This window comes from Botryllus schlosseri, chromosome 8 (assembly GCF_051294905.1).
Source record: "Botryllus schlosseri isolate E-star chromosome 8, Bs_hap1, whole genome shotgun sequence".
Lineage (NCBI taxonomy): Eukaryota > Metazoa > Chordata > Ascidiacea > Stolidobranchia > Styelidae > Botryllus > Botryllus schlosseri.
In genome coordinates, this window is record NC_137243.1 from 9366531 (window position 1) to 9388103 (window position 21573).

At 40.8% G+C, this 21573-nt stretch overlaps 1 protein-coding gene across 1 annotated transcript; it reads right to left on the bottom strand.

Annotated features, from left to right (window-relative positions):
• Positions 1-656: 656 nt before the first annotated feature.
• Positions 657-17782, bottom strand: LOC145445651 (solute carrier family 23 member 2-like). Its single transcript, XM_080323855.1, has 12 exons — positions 17227-17782; positions 13574-13740; positions 13313-13502; positions 11916-12097; positions 11387-11507; positions 8438-8562; positions 8209-8376; positions 7412-7529; positions 5174-5346; positions 4850-5031; positions 4571-4682; positions 657-911 (listed from the first exon to the last, which is right to left on the bottom strand). Exons 1-12 carry the CDS (start codon positions 17335-17337, stop codon positions 749-751), a joined length of 1812 nt encoding a protein of 603 aa, XP_080179981.1. The 5' UTR covers positions 17338-17782; the 3' UTR covers positions 657-748.
• Between the last annotated feature and the right edge of the window lie 3791 nt (positions 17783-21573).

Consider the following 21573-nt stretch of genomic DNA (forward strand, 5'->3'; position numbering starts at 1 on the left):
CGTGTATTTTGCTCAGTGGTGTTATGGTTAGATTGCGATCAGTTTTTTTGCACCAGTTGCTATCGAGTTACATTGTAAGCTTTATTCCTAATACCTTATCAGAGAGAGAGAGAGAGGGTCTGGCTTATTTTCGTCTGCATCCACCATTCTTGTCTGAGCGGAAAAAACGGCGATAGCAATCTGTACGTCGTCTGTCTGTCTGACACGGCCGATTGAACCCGCGACCTACCGATCAAGAAGCTGCGAGCGCTCCGACAGAATTATGTTTGAGGTGCTTCGGCGAGTACGTGGTTTTGTGTAGATGTCCTGCTTACAAGCAGAAACGAGTTGCGACAAGGAGGCGAAGTAGATACAGGTCGGCATGTGTTGTCGATGCGCGTTGAAACGTCAGGTTGAGAACGTTGTTATATTCCTAAACTCAATACTATATTTTCTCTGCACCTCGATTCATATCCTCGATAACACATTTGCCGAACCTGCACTTGAAGCCTACCCATAGAAAACGTCGTTGTCCGAGCCCGCGGCTTACCGTTGTCAACTCCACGAGCTATCAAATAAAAATGCTCTCTCTACACCTGCGCTAGCCGATATTGCGGTTTCTCGTGTATCACTGATTGGAGCTGAATAGCACGGTCATCGTTTCGATAAATTGCCTCTACCATACAATTTAATACATTTCAAGTGAATAATGTGCATTTATTGTCATTGTGTAAGCTGTATGCTGTAAGCATTTGAAAACGTGAACCTTCTAGCGACCATTGGCCGGATTGTTATTGCCACTTTTTTCTTTCACATATATCTTGTCCAACTCCGTGGTGCTATAGTTATCACCTGTAGTTTCCTTCGACCCATTTACTTTGGCGCGAATCCTTTTGTCGTACTCGGCAAAAATCGGAATGTATTTCATGAACCTAAAGCAATGTATTCACACAGAATGAGGCATGTAACAAAGGTCTATGAACACTGAACAGTGAACACTCATTATAATAATCAAATGTCGGCTAGCAGGGAGCGATATTTCGGGGTCGACCGTTTCGGGGCCTGGACATATCAAGTGAATTCACGGGGGAGATAGCGTAGCGGTGACGATAAGCGCCTACCAATCTGACGGATCGGGTTCGATTCCCGTCGGAGGTTTATCTGGGCTCCTCTTACCACGCCGTTGCCGTTCTTACGGCGACAAAAAAAACAAGAAAAATACTTGACAAAAGAAAGCACTCACAAGGAATGGAAATAAGAACTAGTAGAAAGGGCCACGGCTTCAAAAAGATCAACATCGAAAAAGAACTGTGATATCGGGCACTCCAGGCCGAGGTGGATGTTAGAGTAACGGATCGCTACTGATGCGTGTCGTTCGACATCCTTCTATATGTTCATGACATCGCATTGTACATTGTGTGTGACTTGTTCAGATGAAAAAATATATCTCAACGAGGCTGATGAATCAACGAGTACCTGAGTGATTCGATTCTGAATCACGTAATTTGCGTCGAGTCGAGTAATCGAGTATCACTCATTATGACGGCATGATAAAATGTAATACGTCAAAGTTCAAATATGTACCGTTTATGTGACCACAAAGAATATAATGCCTGTTATCCATCTCATAAATGATACTTTTGGGTATTTTTCGACCATATCGATTTCATTCCACCTGGTGACAATGTTGTGGGATAATAATGACTCCGGAAATGTGCTACGTCCAGTCAGCTTCGTAGCTTTGTACTATATGTTTCGTATAACTAGGGGAGACCGGGGACAATTGTAATACTTTTTGGATTTTCCAACATTACGTATTTTTCTCGTGGATATTTCATTTCCAAACTTTTATATAAAGAAGCCAACATCTCGATAGTTGATATAAAAACTAAAATGGAACTCAATCAATATTCAATCATGGAAATTTTTGGTCGCGAAAATCGTCGCGAAAATGTTACCATCGCCCCGTACCCCGGGGCAATTGTAACGCCCATACGGGGCAATTGTAACAGTGTTATTTATAACTAAAAACAAACGAAATGAACAACAAATTGTACAATTGAGTTAAACTAAAAAAAGAGAAGTTTGAACGCTTCCAGGCTACGCCCCATCGCATTTTTGGCATCTGAATAAATTATCACCCTTCGTTCGTTCTGCATGAGCTCAAAGTGTACTAGAAACACATTCGTTCCATCATCTCCCTACAGCTACACATATTCGGCCTCTTCTACCTGGGTGCTGTAGTTCAGCGTGCATGATGGGTTGGGCATTCGGTCACCTGCGAAGGTGCGAAACCGACCTGGCTAAAATATCTTTGTTGAATGAGCCGATGATAGTGTAGCAAAACGAGGACACAATATTGTGTGGCATCAAAGCTAATAGTATTCTTCTGTTCCATACGAAATTAAAATAAATTGTTCACACCAAATGACAAAATGTAAGTTGGCCATGCTCAAAGTCAGGGGATGAGGATTCAGTCATGGTTAGGCTTACCATACTTCGGAAATGAAAAAAGAGGACACTTTTTCAGAAATTTCAGACATGCAAAACTGGAGAAGAATTCTCAAAAACCGGTAAATTTCACCCGCTTCATGATCGGTTGACTAAAAAAAAAAAAAGGTCATCACTTCCGCTCAGAGCTCAAAACACGTTTTTCACTCCTCATTGCTAGGTGGATGACTAAAAAAAAAAAAAAAGGTCTTCATTTCGCTCAGAGCTGAAATCACCGCTTTTCCCTCCGAAATACCCACCGGAGCTTCACTTCTGCGCTAATTTGCGGCATATCACTCGCAATTTCCTCTATATCTGACCTAAATTTTCAAAAAAGAGGACAAAATCTCAAAAAAGAGGACAAAAGGGCGTCCTCCGAGGACACTTTCAAAAAAGTCAAAAAAGAGGACAAATCCTCTTAAAAGAAGACGTATGGTAAGCCTAGTCATGGTCAAGTTTTTAAGTGACCATTGAAGGTCGACAAACCAAAAGTCGATCAACATGAGATAAAGTAGTAGAATCACGGAAATAACCGGACCCTAAGATTCACATCACCACTTCTGTATGGCCGTTCCGACAGAGTATCATGTTAGAATTGATATGACCAGGTAGTGTCTGTTCTGGTATTGAACTTCTGGCTGATGCAAGATTCATCTGCAGTAGATAAATGGTTATACCAACATATGAACACAGATATTCAGCATTATAAAGATATTGTAACGGGACAAAAGTAACAGAGTGTTACAATTGCCCCTGACACGCTCGACCATGATTAGTGTCTCAGGATGGTGCCTTCACGGCGACGCAAGTTCTATAGTTTTCCTATCATCACGGTAGACTATGTCAACATTGTTCTAGCTACATATATTGCATTGTAACCACTTGAGGTTTTATTCTTCAGAACAAATTATTCCAGATCAGAAAATATTTACTCTAGGGTACAAAATTTCGTTTTTTTAAAAATTATTCCGGGGTTTCGCGTCGTAGCTCAACGTAACTATCGCATGTGCACTTAAAATATGAAGACGATTTCTTCATCCTACTAGCGGTGAGGTCGTGCCCCGTGTTACATTCGTCCCCGGTCTCCCCTACGATACCGCCAGTCAAGGTTTCAAGGCTTCAACAGTGGAATTACAGTATCGTAGCTATAATTCTCGTTGATAAATTAACTTTCAGTGGCGATAAAGCGTATAATTTCAGTACTCGAAAAAATCGTATTTTACTACTCGACTCGAATCATTAAAATTAATACTTGATTCAGATTCGAGTACTCGAATCATTGTAGCCCAGCTCTATAGTTATAGTAATATACTCGCAGTGGTCATATATTTCCATGATTATGCGGAACGGAGAGGTGAGTATACTGAACAGCACGTTAATGCAGAATGGTGAGGGGTGATGTGTTTCCAAGCATACGATTCAAAATAGACCAGTGGTTCCCAACCTTGGGGGCGGGGCGTGTAAGCATCTGAAGGGGGCGCGAAGAAGGGGTCAACTGAAAATGTTTTTCGCGCTCTGCGCGATTTACCTATAATTCATGCGTGTTTCTCCATATATAGACCGAATTTCATATATTTTTATTCTCTCATCAACAGTCATAACCTTCCATGCCATCAAACAATCTGTTGGGGTTGCTAGCATCCCGCTTGCATTTTGTGATATAACGATAAGGGGGCGCGAAATTTTTCACTATCATAAAGGAGGGCGTGTCTAAAAAAGGTTGAGAACCAGTGAAATAGACCGATGACTAAGCTCTCGATTATGAGATGTTTAAAAAACACCATCTAAGATTAATGCTAAGACACAACAAACTACAGATAATAATCTCCGTTCTTGTATTGACTATATATATAAGCCTACATGCTATCCAGGTTCATCCTTGCGCATGCTTTTAGCGAATAGCTAATACGACCGACAAACCATCAAAAGTACAAACTTATTGTGAAAGTATAGAGGTCGTCGACGGGAAGACCATAATGTCTATACAATTTTTGATTAAGAGACCACAACTGGTCGTTCGGCATCCTCCTATCTGTTCATTATACAGCGCATTGTACATCGTGGTTGTCGTGATCGGATGAAAATACAGTCTCACGATTACCTGAATCTTTTTAGAAACGGTAAATCATAACAGGATTCATCCAAGCATTGGGCACCCCCGAGTTTATTATTTCCCTTTTTCCACTTTATCATCCCTCTTTCCTCGAGAGTTCCTGTGTGAAATTTACTTAGGATTCAAACTACCCGATACACTTGAAATATTTATTTTTACATGCACTATTTCGAGGCAGTAATTAAGAATAGGGAACCAAGTATGGACGCATTCCTAGGATGTCTGAACTCATATGTTCCACTTGTAGCGATCTTTCAAATTACTAACCTGGCAAAGTATTGTCAAGTAAGGCAGCGCACACGCCCCCAACTAATATTGCTGTTTTCAAAATGACCGACAATGTATCGTCTAAAACTGCCACTCCCGTGTGGATCACGTTGGGATTAGATTTCATCCACTGTGACATTCCGAGACCAAAGAATATCGATAACCCGATAACATACTGATTCCTGATAAATAAAAATGAATTATGCTTAATTCGTTATTTAGATTCATCACATATTTCAAAGTTATTCCACGGAGTGCGAGTTGAGGATATACGCGAAAGAACATTTGCAAGTTCTGGCATGAGACATCAATGAGTTTTGTCACCTGCTTTTCGTCATATCCACAAACTGGAGAGTGGACAGGCCAATGGCTGATATCATAGCGAAAGTACCCAGAAACAAGCCGCCGAGAACGGGCTTCGGTATCATTATAAAGATAGCTCCAAATTTCGCGAAAATGCCACAAATCGCCATCAGCACACCGGCCACGATCATAACCTGCGAATGTTACGCCGTAGGTAGTGAATGAAATATTCAGGATTCGCATCACATTAGAATAGCATGCTATGATATATTTGAAAAGCTTCTTGGAGGTACAGAACTTCAATATACAATTGAATAGTATATTAAATTAAAATGAATGCGAATATTTTCGGCTGACACTCGTCAGGGGTAATCGTCAGCAACTATTAGTAGAGAATAGAAAAGAACACCGTAGGCTACATCAACAATCGTATCACAAAATGAAAATATGACGTAACCAGCATGAAATTTCGAATACGAGAGCGTTCAGTGTACTATTTTAATATGGTACACAAACTTCCTCCCAGCCTTGGCTGTCAACAAAAAGAGTTCGTGTACCATCTAAGAATAGTACATTTAACGCTTTAAGGCAGGGGTCAACAACACGAGGCCCGCGAGCCGCATGCTGCTCGCGATCTGTTTCGAGATTTTGGAAGAAGCTCAGTAAAGCGTTTTGAAATGCTGCATTATGTATTTGATTTCAGTTTAATATATTAATGTTGTTTAAAAATTAGCTATTCGCCAGTGCTCAACATCACTATTCCTCAGTAGCATTCCTTCGAGGGAAAATCAGCTGATATGAATGGGCAATTGGGCGTATTGCCTTGGTGTGCAGTGGCCCAGACACTGCCAAGACCTAGATTCTCAGAAAACGGAGCTTGGGGTGTCCCCACTATAGTTCAAGCTTTAGGAGGAGATGATCTTTCAGTTAGTAACATAACGTGTCTCTCTAGCCCCAATATCGATTCCTAAGTCGCTGAAATGCGTTGTCAGGTATCGTGCGCGTATCATATAGTCCAAAATAAATGGAGTTTATGGTCATGATATTTGTTATTGTATTTTTACTCATTTAGTAATATATCTAGGGTTGCATTTAAAACAAACATGTTTAAAACAAGGCCATAATTTAAAACATGTTTTTACTGTTGCTTTTTTATGTTTTTTTTCGAAGCCATGACGTCACGAATATTCAATTGTGACGTGATGGTGGATTGACATTGACAATTGAAAATGTAGGGTAAATATAGCTCCTTTGATAAAATATCTGTACTATTGCTGGTGAACCGACTATTTTGAGGGTTCCCACCATCCCATATCGATATACGTCGGCTATATCGGGTGGTAATTGTCTGTAGGCTCGTACAACATGTTTTTTGAATAGTATATTCATATTAAAATGGACCCGAATATTTTCGGCTGACACTCGTCAGGGTTAATCGTCAGCAACTAGTAGAGAATTGAAAAGAACAGCGTATATCAACAATCGTAGCACAAAATATGACGTCACTAGCATGAAATGTCGAATACGAGAGCGTTCAACATGTTTTTTGGAATGTACACAATTATGGCATAATACTACAACTTGAAAAACACGATTTTTTAAAGGCCTCTGTTTAAAACACTATTTAAAACATGTTTCAAACAAAGTGTTTTAAAACACCGTTTGTTTTAAATGCAACCCTAAATAAATCACTTTGTTTGTGGTAACTACATGCTCATCGTCCATGTTAGAGAGCACAGCGTTGCCCTGACGTGAATATTTAATGCGTGGTTGGTGTACTGAGGCGGTTGAGGCCCATTTTGTCTCGATATTGCATTCATGCGGCCCGCGGCATCTACGCAATTTGAAAAGTGGCCATAGCGACCCGTTTTGAGTTGACGAACCTTGCTTTAAGGCGAAGCCTGTATTGTTATTGGAACGCGGTGATTTTTGCAGTGGGATGGAGCTCGAAAACATCGAAAATCTTGAAATACTTCCTAAACATTCATATTAGGAAATTCTCGGAATAACCGATATTTTAACTTTTACGAAGGTTTAGCGATACTCTTAATGGCCAGAAAAAACGCCAATATATACTAGCCGAAAAGACCGCCGCGAGTTGAACTAAATCGAATATCTGGATTTGTATCAGTATACCGGAGCCGAAATGGCCGAATCGTCATGTGCCCAATACGCTTTCTTCGTGCATGAGCGAGTGTAATCAGAGTGTAGTTAATAGGTATACGCCGTCTTTAAGCGCTGGAGTAAACAAAATCTTACGCGTCTACTTGCCACTCTGGTAATGGCGGTAGCAGCCAGGTTATTGCTGAACGACGTAGAGCCACTTCCTGACATCAATCCCGCCAGAACGCATCCGACACCTTCAACAGTTATACCTCTGAAATATATGGCCTGCTGCGTAAAAACGAAGAGTTTTTATATTTCGTAGAGGCGAAACACGGCACGACGTCTGGATCGACGAGGGGGTGAACGTAGCGTTGGCTATTTTCTGGCTTCGTGTCGAAGTAATGAAGCTTATCATGTTGTGGCTTTTACAGGTCCGGATACTCGGCATGCGAATCAAGGCCTATATGCTTTGTGGGCCGGTGTGTTGTGTTTTATCATGATCTTTCTGTCTCTACCGTGTGCGCTGTTACAAACAATATGCTCATATTCCGTGAGTTCGCAGAAGTTTCAGTCCAAATGGCCGCCCTGTTTCTTACGTACACATTTACCGTGATTGAGGTACAGGTACTGGTTTTGCTAGCTAGTCGCTGGGTTCATTAGGATGCCAGCAGGAATAACACCCGCGATATCTGATCTACGAGACTAGCGCTTTAACTGCAATGTGGGGGCGATTTTCTGGCTGCATGTGAAACCACATTCTAACCGATATGACCTTCAAGCCAACATATTAAGCTCGTTTTTGATATCTTACTACCTTGCAACGACGGTCCATAGCAAATTACGAGAGACCTTACGGGCTTACGGAGACCGAACGATATCTTTCTCTAATTCATCACATCAGGCTAATCACCGGTCTATTCCTATCTCAACAGATAAACACAATCAGATACCTGGCGACGATGTGTGGCGGTGGCGGCGGAGCGTCCACGATATTAGCACAAGCGTGATAGTCACCTATCGACTCTGCGATGCCAGCGAACACAGCGGCTGCCATTGCAATGAAACCTCCAGCGCTGATAGTTGGAAGCCCGCTATGACCAGGATAAGGCACATAAAACCTGCAGAGGAATCGAATCATTATCGTTTCCAATAAATACCGGAGACAAGAATGCTTCTAACCATGGTGCCAGTGATACGGAGCTCGACGACTGCATGTCTGTCCGTGCCTCTGAATCGCTCGCAAATACCTCCGTTACTGTGAATATGTGGCAGAGCGTCCATCCAACAGCGGTGGCCAGCAATACCTGGAAATTGAGATGCAGTTTTGTACAGCAGGGCTGTTCAAAAATAACGTTTTTTCTGGATTCCAGCCACTCACTGATTAAATTGTGAAGTTACCCTAAAAAACGCTGCACATCAAATCTGGTTCAATTCTAACAAGTATAAGACTCCACAGATCCAATTAAAATTTTCAATTTACTGGGGAAAATTGAAAAATAAATTTTCAAATCTTTCTGTCAAACTCTATGAAATTGTTGAGCTGTCTTCAAAGACGATGCAAAACAAATTTGACTCAATTCCAACTAGCAAAATCGGAATTATTTGAGTTTTTCGTTGATAATTCTTGGATTATCCACCTATCGATACAATTACGTTCCGCGGATTTCCAAACCCATCATTTCCGCCAGCTCTACCGCTAACTTTGATGACCTGGGCTGAGAGAGGATATTAAAAAGGAAAAAAAACCTTGGGTAAAAAGTCGATACAATCGATAGGCAAAGCATTACCAATGTGACATCATATGTATTCATATGTATGCATACCTCATTTTAAAACCCGCTAGGAGGCGCTAAATATTGTCCGGAATTTGGGCTATGAAAATATGATAACCCTACTATAGCTTATTTCTGTGACCCAAATTCCGGACGCTCTTTAGCGCCCACTTGTGAATTTCAAAATGATTTATGAGCACATTGTCTGTCAATATGACGTCACCATAGCAAAGCTTTGCTTATAGACCAGATGTGGTCACGAACCAGGTTCAGGAGTATGTGGCTGTGTGTTGTGTAACCGGAGCCGAAATCACTTTTTTTCAGCCCCTTTCCGCCCAAATAAACAATGATTTTGGGCCCACAACGGGGTATTCGATGCCACTTCTGGGGAGCTTGCGATATTCATCATGGTTTCTTTATGCATCTGGTCGTTAAATTTTTTGACTGACTTTAGTCAATAATATTGGTTCTTCCGTATTACTATATAGTTTGATCCTTTCTTCGCCACACGATCAGAGTTAGCGGTAGAGCAGGTGGAGAATAATGACTTCGAAAATTCAGGGAGCGTAATGGTACATCGTTAAGTCATGGTCATGTCATACCGATAAGATTGTTCATCAGTTTTATGCCGATGCGCACCGCGGAGCTTTATAAACACTCCACATCCAGTCGTTTCCAGCCTTTTATGGTCGTGACTCCATCTCCAATTTGAAAATGTTCCGTGACCCGGATCAAAATCTTACCAGCTGATCACTAAAAGAAGTCAGCACCTTTGCTCAGACTCACTCACGGTCTATTTTGGAAGCTGATTGCGTTCAGCATCTTCGCCAACCCCAGGATAAAGGCAAACGACCCCCTGTTTGGAACCATCATCATTGAATAAAGCATTTAAACATCCTTAATCATCACTAGGAATATCCCGTTCTCCTATAATTGCGATTACAATTAGGCTTATTTCAGTAAATGAAGGTTGTTTATATTATATTGCAGTTTTTCCGAGGGTAGTAGTCCACATATTAAAAGCAATCAATGTGATACTAAATCGCGCTCAGCGCGAAGAAAAATATTATGTAGCATATTTACCCAAAAATAATGTTATTATGTTGATTTACGAAAAATTATGATCCTACGTCAACCCTTCAAAATTCCGGACATTTGGGCATAGTTTAAAAATTCCTCCCGGACGCAAGTTTGACCAGTGAAATTCCGTACGTATGGCACCCTACTATAGCTCAATGGTGTAACCGCTGGCATCGAACTTTTAATCCTTCAATTGATATTTTGTGAGAGATTTGCAATCCCTAATTGTTCTTCATAACTTGTACGTGTATTCATCTTGGCAGCGACCAATTTGTTGTGAAACTTCGGCCCATTTGTAACTATGGCTTCGTCACTTGCGGGGATTTTGAGAGTAAATAGCAAGCATGGAAATCTGTTGATCAACTCGTCAAGCGAGATGTTTCTATATCCTAGCTCCAACGTCCTGATTGCAGCAACGTGGCTGATGTGTTGTTTCGTTTTCTCCCACTAATTCTTCTGCTATGCACATGTAATGTGAAGGGCTTGCATTCTGGCTGTAATCATTTTGCGTAATTCGGCAAGCGACCAACTTCCCTTATACTGTCTCTCTGTTCACAAACGTCCTCAATAGATGTTTACTAGTTCAGGCTTCGATGGTTTATAGCCATTATCCTTTATCCTCTCGCAAGGGTTACGACTGAGCGCGTAAATGTGCACCAAAAAAACGGTGTGCTATTTCTACAAAATTCCAATATCAATATACCAGAAGCAGTCTCAAAAGAACTATTGTGACAGGGTATATAGGCCCTCAAGCGTCCGAAGGCCACGAAGAACTTTCGACCAGTGCTTGATGATGGTATAACTAACGAGCTCACCTGTGACCTATTTTGCTCTTGCTGCATGACAATAAATATATGTATGGCTACCGATCGAACGACTGTATATCAAACGACGGTATGATTTCGAAAGTAATGACGTAATTTTGTGAGACAAACTGCCGCCACATTTACTATATGACGGCTTTCCGCCTGACTGTTTCAAATTCCAAACCTCACTATCATGCCGAACAAACGAACACGAAAAGAACTAAATTGTACTTCGTTGCAACATTGATAGCCTTTCTTGGTGTAGTCACACAGACGCATGTCATAACTTTTATAGCAGTCCAGTATAATCACAGGCATCGTCTCAAAGTGCTTTCTGAAGAGCTAAAGAGCACTTCGAGACTCATTTTCACCACAATGTACCTGATCCCTAGCTCAAATGTAAGAAGACTTGCACAACGCTATAGGCCTACTCGTATCGTAACAATGATCATTCATCAATAAATATTTACCGAAAACATTTCCAAAAAGTTGGTCTCCTTCCAGCGGAATTTTTGCTTTCTTCGAAAAGTCGGGATCGGAATCGAGATTTTTTTCAAATACTGGGAAAAGACGGTGAGTACGACGAGTGTTCTGCGAACGGAATTGGTTGCATGTTAAACAAGTTGTTGAGGCAAAAAAGTTTTTGCGGGCCAAACTACTTCGTAAGGACAGACAGTTCCAACCAAAAATGAAGATAAGTAGTAAAATTCTAACATGTATGTGGGAAAACACCTAATTTGCATACGTTAGGTCAAATTTGGTGAAAAGTGAGATTTTCAAGACGAAAAAATTGCAAAAGTTAAATTTTTCAGGTGAAAATGTTTCGTTTTTTAATTCAAAAAATAATTCGCCCTTGGTATAAGCCTATTTTCCATCGTGTACTATATATATAGTTAGCAGTGATGATGCCTCTCCCTGGTGCCAGAGACGTAGGTAAGCACAAAATTACGGCGAGAACACATCATTGCACAAGGGACTGAATGAACCAACGCAGCTTACATCATGCTTATTGCCCAATTTGCCGAAGACTGTTCCATGACCATGGAACATAGATCGAAACCAATCAACGCCACCGCTGGCGCGATCGTCAAAGGTCCGATATATCGCATCAATAGCGTTGTGGCTCCACTCAGTCCAATCGCAACTTCCAACAGAGATGCGGCCGCCAGAGAGCCCTGGATCTGTTATTACCAAAATTGTCATAATTTTCATTCAATGCATTGATCACAAGGGAAAATATCAACATGGATTAGTTTGGACAATTGGACATAGGGCTCTTCAAAAATGACTTTTTTTTTTCAAATCGCACTGGCTACTTGAGAAATTTGTTAGGTTACCTAATTTAAGCCTACACACCAAATTTGGTTCAATTCCAACCAGTAGCCGCATTGCTACAGTAGAAGAAAGTTTCTATTTATCATATAAAAATAAATAACAAAAAATTTGAAAATTTTCTGTTCACCCCATGAAAGTGTTAGGTTGTCTATAGAAACGATGTTCACCAAATTTGGTTCAATTTCAACCAGTGGAAGCGGAGTTATCGCCGTCGAAAAGTTTGGATTATGAATAAAATAGTATTTACAGTGACCAATTCCTTAATTATTTATTATAGTGGTGCCCACCGTAAATATTATTTTATTCAAATCCAAATTTTTCGACGGCAATAACCCCGCTTATACTGGTTGGCATTCAACCAAATTTGGTGAACATCGTTTCTATAGACAACCTAACACTTTCATGGGGTGAACAGAAAATTTTCAAATTTTTTGGTATTCGTTTTTTATAGTAAATAGAAACTTTCTTCTCCTTTAGCAATGCGGCTACTGGTTGTAATTAAACCAAATTTGGTGTGTAGGCTTAAATTAGGTAACCTAACAATTTTATCAAGTAGCCAGTGCGATGTGTGAAAAAAAAGTCATTTTTGAAGAGCCCTATTGGGCATTCACGAGAATATTTTGATGTAAAATCGCTATTCCGACATTCTACTCCAGCGAGTTCTCAAAATAATATCGCATGCGCTGAGACTTCGAATATGGCCGAAGGTGTGAACTGGACAGCTTTGTAATGTATTCGTCAAACGTGAAATCCAGTCTAGACTAGCTGTACATTTGATGTGTGGACGGGACTTATTATTCTCGTATGATTCGTTCAAGTACAGTGTAATTGAATGATGCATAGAATGACGACTCATGAATAAGATTATTAAGAAATAAGGCGGTAAATTATATTGTGGAGTCGTTTCCCGTAAGTGACCAAAGCCTTGTATTTCAAAAACGGTACGAAGGTAACATAATACTTCGTCACTAATTGGGTAATTTCCATATTTGCATATTCCAGACGGAGAAGAAGATATAATGATGCATGTCAAGCTTCCAATTAATAAATCTCGAACACACCTCTCTCATTCTTCTTTGCCACAATTCAACGCCGTCCACGATCTGCCCGTCTGTGTCATTATATAGATGCACAGCGCTACTCCCGTTACCAAGTACTTCAAGCACCTCCGGGCATTGGTTATGAGGCAAGGATAGTACCGCAAGAACTGGTGCAAATATTGTGTAAGTCGTGCCTTGAAATATTGGAAGTCTGCGGTAAATTCGAAGATGGCGTTGCGGTTTATTTATGCTGCGCGTTCGTATATAAAGAAACATGCTTGCCTCGTCCCCAAAGTGCATTGAAGAATTGTCACGATCCCGGTGATTAGAAATAAGGAGCTTGTCCACTCGGTTTTGGCGACTGCTCCTACCTCGTTGTCGAACATGCACATGCCCGATCCGAGTAAAACCGGCACGAATGCAATCGCGGATGCAGAGAGGAAGCAATGCTTTCACCAGAATAGATGGTATCTTTATTTATTTTATAGTGGCAGAGAATTGGAAACTCGTATAGGATAATGTGACCTCATGGAACGGAGAGAGCAAGAAATTTCTCGCCAGCCGTTATAAAGCGATTTAAAAGCTTTGAAACAACTAGACCAGGGGTTCCCAATCGGTGGGGAATTCCCCAGTGGTGGGGAATTCAATAGCATCTGGTGGGGAATATACCCTTTTGTTAAACACTATATGCAGGACAGTCTACATATTTACGGAGACACGTGCGCAATTACCCTTACCATTTAACTGCTCTGGAATGTATGTATCGAAAATTGTATTGCGTGTTGTACACAAGAACTCATGTTTAGCTCCGGATAACCAATGATGGCGTCACAAACGCACCCATAACGACCACTATGACGTGAAATAACGCTTTAGCTAAATTGTGAGGGTTACCGGTATCGGTTCACAATTAGGGCTGGGCAGTGGGCACAATGCTTCGAGTACTCGAATCTGAACGGCGTAATAAATCTAATGATTCGAGTCGAGTAGTAAAACGCGATTTTTTCGAGTACTGAAAATATCCGCTCCCCAACACTGAAAGTTAATCTATCAACGAAAATTATAGCTTCGATATTATTTTCCACTGTGGGTGCCTTGAAACCTTGATTGGCAGTGGCACAGCATACGAGACAGATAGTATAAAGCTACGCAGGTTACTGGAAATAACATATTTCTGAAGTCATGATTAACCCACAGCATTGTCACAAAGTGCAATGAAATCGGTATGGTCGAAAAAATACCTAAGTATCTTCATTGTGATGGATAGCAGGCATCGTATTCTTTGTGGCCGCATAAAAGGTAGCCTACATATTTGAACTTTGACATCATGCATACTGGTAGTACGTCATAATGAGTAATACTCGAATACTCGACTCGAAGCATAATACGTGATTCAGAATCGAATCAGCACTCAGGTACTCGATCTTGCCCAAACCAATTCACAATACGTCTTATGTTGCAGTTATAGGCGATTGTCTTGCGTACTGGTGTGGTTGTGATGTCTCGCGTACTCAAACAAGCAAATAGCCTCCCTGTAATGACAAATGTTTTGGGTAGTGGGAATGAAGACTCGGAATAAATCTGAAGTGGGGAATGAAGACAAAAAGGTTGAGAACCACTGAACTAGACAATGTGACTTCTTTCTACGTTTTGTAATAATATATCATATTCAATGAAGAATAGTGAATGAAGAATCCGAGTTAACCTTGGAATATTTGCAGTCCACGATTAGATGGTATTTTGTATCATGACGAATCGAACTTATTTCAGAACTTTCACGGCGCCCATAGGGCATAGGCATCACAGCAAAATATCGCAAAACGTGATACTGCCCCTGATGTCGTGAAAGTTCAGACCCGAATATCAATGTGTGTCACGATAGGGCAATTCGTAATTTTTGTTCACAAAGTCAATTTGATTGAGCTGGGAAGGCATATTCGTAGTCACAAATTTGAATATACGAGAGTCGCAATTTCAAGTAAAAGTCTGTCATTGTCATTGACTAAGCATCGGCATAGTCATATAGTTGCAGCTAATTAACGCCGACTACTCAGTCGATACAGGAATATAGGTCCACTGATATCTAAGGTTCGCATAGCAGTTGCCCGAATGTTACATAAAGTCAGAGAGCCCGAGCAGTGCTGACGATGCATGACAAGTGGCGATTATAAATATAAATAACTCTAAATCAGGGCCGGCCAACCCGTGGCCCGCGAGGTAATTTCCAGAATTTCTAATATAATCAAAAATGGATTGCGCTGATTGTGAACTTGTAAGACCAACAATAAATTTGATTAGTCTGACCGCAACACTTGAGATGTGATGACTAAAATAGCACTGCCGACGCATTGACAGATCCATCAGCCATTCTGCCATTGGTATATCTTCGTACACTACAATAAAGCGTGGCGAGATAGCGTAGTGGTCTAATCCGCGGCTGCAACACCAATGGGTTGCGGGCTCTAGTCCGACTGAGGTCGACTTCGGATTTCCTATACAGAAGTGTTGGAGATTTACCTAGGCTCCTTGTCGCCACCTCATCCGCGTAAGCGGTGTCTTACAAAAAGCCTAGAAGTGGGCCGTGCTATAAGTCGGCAGTTACGGAATGAAAAAAAAAATAAAAAAATATCGGCCTGGTGTAAATGACCATAGTAGTCGACAAACATCATGAATACCACAAACGACAACAACTACAATAAAGCAGAATAATTTGCGATGGATTTATTAATAGTAAAAATTTAAGCTTAGCGCAACATGTTGTCACTCGATTTTTTGTTTTTAATATTGTTGCCCTTTTGTGAAAATGGAAGAATACGTAATGTATCAGATTGAGTCTAATTATATTCGCGACTACGGGAAAAAGTGTCGTTCAACATATGCGACCTTGCGTTTCCACTTGCAGTAAGACCATCGACTATGAAACCTAGGCACGAAATGATTGACGCATGTTGGTCACAGCTTTCGATATCGACATATCCATGCGCCGAATAGCCCAGTCCTCGCAAACTTAGACAAGCGATATACAGCAGGCCCGCAATATAGTCAAGTGACAATATTATTGACCAATGAACTTCAAAAAATTTTCGCGCTTCGCGCGTTTAGTGGCCCGCGCAATAGTTCGTCAATCGAATGTGGCCCTTATGCTGAAAAGGTTGGCCAGCCCTGCTCTAAATCATCTATATCATATTTCTCATAAGTTACTAAATCACCCGCGGTTATTTATATCTCTAACAAACTAATTTTCCCAAGCGAAATCAACTCACGAAGACAACGTCGGCCTCGGCAGAGGAATGAGAACATGATCTTATATCCAGACAGAAGATATATAGCAGAAATAATAACGACTGCTTGCTATAACAGAAGTAACTGAAATCTGGGTTCACTGGTGGTTCGAAAAGTGTATCAGTGTGTAAATCTACTCGAGCGTCAAGCGTCTTTAACTGGGATTCTTTAATTATTTTATGGGAAGTCATCAAGAATGGCCGTGATTATCTGAGTAGGCTATATAATGTTAGAAATCGTAATGTTATGGCTGTTATGTTATTCCTAGCGCTGGGCAAATCGTCTAGCTGACTAATTCTATTCCGAGTCAAGTATTAAGCTTCAAGTTGAGTCGAGTAAGACAGCTGAAATATATCAACGGAATAGGAATTATATCGTTTTGCCCTAACCACGATAAAACCCTTTGTGACAACGCCACGAGTTCGTTTATTCACAGAAACTATGTCTTAACAAACTTGGTTATATAAGCTTCTGTTTCATGGCCAAAGAAACCCACGTTGCGAAGAAAGTTTCCAATTCCAGATTGTATCGGAATGATCTGTTCTGTCAACGAAAAGATCGAAAGCGGAGAATGTAATTTAGATATGCGGTATAATAAGAAGTGACGCAGGCAGCAGTAGTATGTATGAAATCGAATCCACATGTTTGCTTACTTGCAATCCGAGCCACACGCATTCCGGCAATGACGGGCTATCGTTCAATCCATATAGAAGCTTCTTTGTCTGTGGCGTACCAACCGCCCCATTCTCCTCGCTATGCTTCATTGCTATTATCGGGTCCTCTAAGCGACGCTTTCTGCCTATACTGATTGAGATTAGGAAGCGTGCGACTTCAGACAGGCCATTCTGCGCTTCCTTCGTGAGAGCAATTTGTTTTTGACTTCTTCGTTTGTCGTTCCTAATTGATCGGCAATAGGTATTTCAAGCTAAAAAGCGACTTCCCATTATGTTATATACGTTTCTGGCTAATTGATCGCGAATTTCGAGTATATATCCACGCAGTGACCGCAGTCGGTTCAATTTTGCAATTCACTGCCTCCACTACTAGCCACTCTATGACTGACAACCTACCTATTGTGAGTCACAGTTTGTTGATGCGCGGAGAGAGCCGCCGTAGCTGGTCTCGCAATATGCAGTTGCAGGCCCAGATCAAAATCCCATCGGCGGAAGGTCACCATAACTTTCAATCACTGGCACTTTCAACTCATTTGAGAGAGAGAGACAGTCTTTATTTCTTCATCTTACAAAAATACAAAACAAACATACGGCAATGATGGTGGAATAGAAAATATCAGGGATGGTGTGAACCTATGAAAGGTTCAGGTTCGTGTGAACGCGAATTTTTTCGAAAGGTTCTGTGTGAACGCGAACGTGAATCTCATGACGTCGCGTGACGTCATATTGCTATTTCCAACCCTACATTTCAGTGAAGTGATATATATTAATGTTCACGATACCTGGCGACTACTTGGGCCACATAATGCCACAATGCAGAAGTACATACTGAATTTTCAAACGTCGCCAAATGTATATCAACTAGGGCAGAGGTCTCAAACACGAGGCCCGTGACGGCATTTTGGATTTCCAAGTATTCGAGATTATTGAAGTTCCAAATATATTTTTTTAATTTGAGAACTAGAAATTCGCTCAAAAGCTACTCCAGAAGCTTGAAACTACTCACCAAACTTCACTATTACATCACTTTAAAAATTATCACGCAGTGGACGATCAACTATTACGTCACATTACTTGTTTATGAGTGTAAAGCAAGACCCGTTGATGATTCGGAACTTAAAATTGTGATTTGGACTTGCGCGTGACCGTTCGTAAAATTACTCGAATTCGGACTGACTGGGTGATAAAACTAAAATTATTCGAGTTCAGTCTCGTCAAATGTTACAATCAGAGAAGGACTTGTGACTCGGAACGCTTGACTTATTTAGATATCTAAGGAGGTCGGTATGGCAACCATTGGCATTATGTTGCCCTCTTGGTGTACAGTTAGTTACATCCTGTGTCATCTGAGCTATCTTTATCTTTGTTATTATCGCCAATTGAATGTGGCGAGTATGAAGTAGTCGTACCGTACGCTTCACAGCTGTAACACCAATGGATTCTTCGGCGAAACCCGGATTAGGCTGTATTGCTCCAATGCTCTGATATCAGACCAACCTGTGTAAAATTCTAAAATATTCGACCTATAATTGTGAGACGTCAAATGATCGCTAGCTGCAAAATTATAACGCGGCAGCTTTGACAATGTCCTGATGCATTTGTATTCTTGCATGGTGTCTACAAATAAATATACAGCAACTATGTCAAGTAGGCCTACAGCAACAATTTCATTCGAATATTTTAAAATGTGATTTTTTTTCGTGACAGGCCTGAATTCGTGAATCCACAATAGTAAATCACATTTTCACGATGCATGTGAAATATCAGTCTGCAAGGCCCCGTCGAATAAGGTATACTTGGAAATCCATTGAATTACACTATTATATTGGTGCTGCGGCCCGTGGAGCCATCGAAAGTACAAAATTGGCCCGCGACCACTTTTGAGTTTGAGACCTCTGAACTAGAGCAATCAAATAATAAAATATTCCCATAAAACTAATATCTTCACCCGCTTTGCCAACAATTTCGACGAGGACTTGCAAGGAAATATCAGCCTACGCCTCAACGGTCTAGGCCAGACCGGGCAATGTATTCGACGTCTGAGCGTGGCTACGTTGATGTTGAGCAGAGTGTAAAACAGGTTTTACTCCATAAACAAGTTACACAGCATGGCAGTAGCCAACACGCCAATCGCACGGAATTGGTTTTCATGATACAATAAACATATGAAATCGAGATGGACGCCGTACACTTGCTAGATTTTTACATCCGACAACGATATCAATTTCATTGATTGGTTCAATAAGCTTCATTCGCTGACCTAGATGTAGCGTATTTCGCTCTTGATGTGGTGTGATTGTGGGTCAAGCTCACTACAGAGAGTCATTAAATATTCGCAAACAGAAAGCTGCATATTTCGAGCAAACCTTTGTAACAAAGCAGGTAAAATTATTGAGATTGTCAATGTGCAATTGTGCATGCACGTTTGGTATTGAGTTTTATGCAGCCAGCGCCATGCATAGAGTGGCCCGCAGTTGAAATGTAATAAATTTCAATCAAGGATGTACTTATGATGACGTGAAAATGTAATATATGAAAAAGTTCACAGTGCTGAACCTACCAAGGTTCGTTAGTGAACGTGAACCTCTGAATTCCCGATGTTCACACACAGAACGCGAAGGCGAACCACACGTTCACACCATCCCTAAAAAATAAGCATGCATCATTGCACAGTATTCAGTATCAGATAGGAATTGTCGATACGACCTTGAAGGTCAACCAGTCTGATCACACCCGCATCAAACAGGTACACTTGACTCTATACCAGAGGTGGGCAAACTACGGCCTGTATAGGAAACGTGCGGCTCGTAACACCGTTTTGTGCGGCCCGCGAATGCCTCAATAAACGTTGTAAAAATATTGATAAAATAAGTAAAAAATCAGATTACTGTGGGTAATTTATTCAACTTCTTCGTAATATATTTCAACATGATAATGATAATTTGTATTCTTACCATCGTATTTTTCGTTTTTATTGATGGCGCGATGGCCCGATCTTGCGGGTCGCGGGCCATGTATTTTGAAAGCTTTCACTAGCTAAAAATCACACAACGTAAATCCTAAATGACAAGAGGTATTTTAGATTGGCAACATAACGAAGTTCAATACTTTTTGTGCTGTACTTGGATAAACCGATAGGCGTGTGTGTTAGATAGATTCGTATTTTTATACGTAGAAGTATTTATGTATTTATATATATAATATTTATATATTGTAGACGGGTTTATAGGTAACATATGGTTATGATGCTGTCAGCATTTTGTGTCCTCGAGATAAACAAAAAGTACAATTAGCAAATCTATGACCAGATCGCTGCTGAGAGACTCAAATTTACAACCAACTAAGAATCGGGACATGAATATCTAGAGTTCTAGATATTTCGGAATGGGGACAACCGACTTTCATCCCGAATTTTGACAATGAGGACGACCAGCATATAAATTATCGCCAATGTTTCTGGAGCGTGTACGTTATCATCAAATCAACGTTTGGTTTGGTTTAAATATAAAAATACATTATCTCCATGTTATCGGTCACTATATAATCAAATAGCAACGTTGGATGCGGCCCGCGAGCTAAAAAGTTTGCCCAACCCTGCACTATACAGTCTGGCTGTAAAAATGCCGAAGAAAAATATACGATAGTAGCAAATGATCAATGAAGCAATGTCTGGGTGAGGTAGGGCAACAGTTCTATTATGACGACAACAGGTAGTTCAGTAGTTTTTTAATCTAGTATAAGGCAATTCACGGATATGCTGTGTTAATGCATTCCTGATAATAGGTCCTTAGTAGTCGATAGATCTTTTAGATAGCTTGCTAGTGGGTGAGGGTAAGTAGATATTTTCCTTTGACGAGGATCTCGTGTAATGGGAGTGGGCATTTTTAGCGGGTATGAAAAAGTCATTAAACAAATGACGCAAACTATTGGAGAAGTATTTGTGCATCACTTTTGATACTTCGAAGCGATATAGTTAGTCAACTCGCAAAATTCGTTGCTTACGGTAGTGTGGTGATAATTTGGTACGTAAAGGTACAGATGAGATCAACCGTATCGCACGATTTTGCGTGGTTCGAATTCTGCACAAAAATGTATTGCATGCATTTCCCCATACTTCGATTCCATATTGCAGGTGAGAGTGGAAAAGTGAGAAGTATATGGTTCGTAGCACTGATCTAGAAACCATCAATGGTGACGCCGAGATATTTTGCCGAGTCACATATGTCGGTCCTAACCCCGGGAAGATGGGGAGGGGTTTGGAATGAAGAGCATGCAATGTAAAACTTCAGCCAAACAAGCTATAGTTATTCAGAGAGCAAATAGACA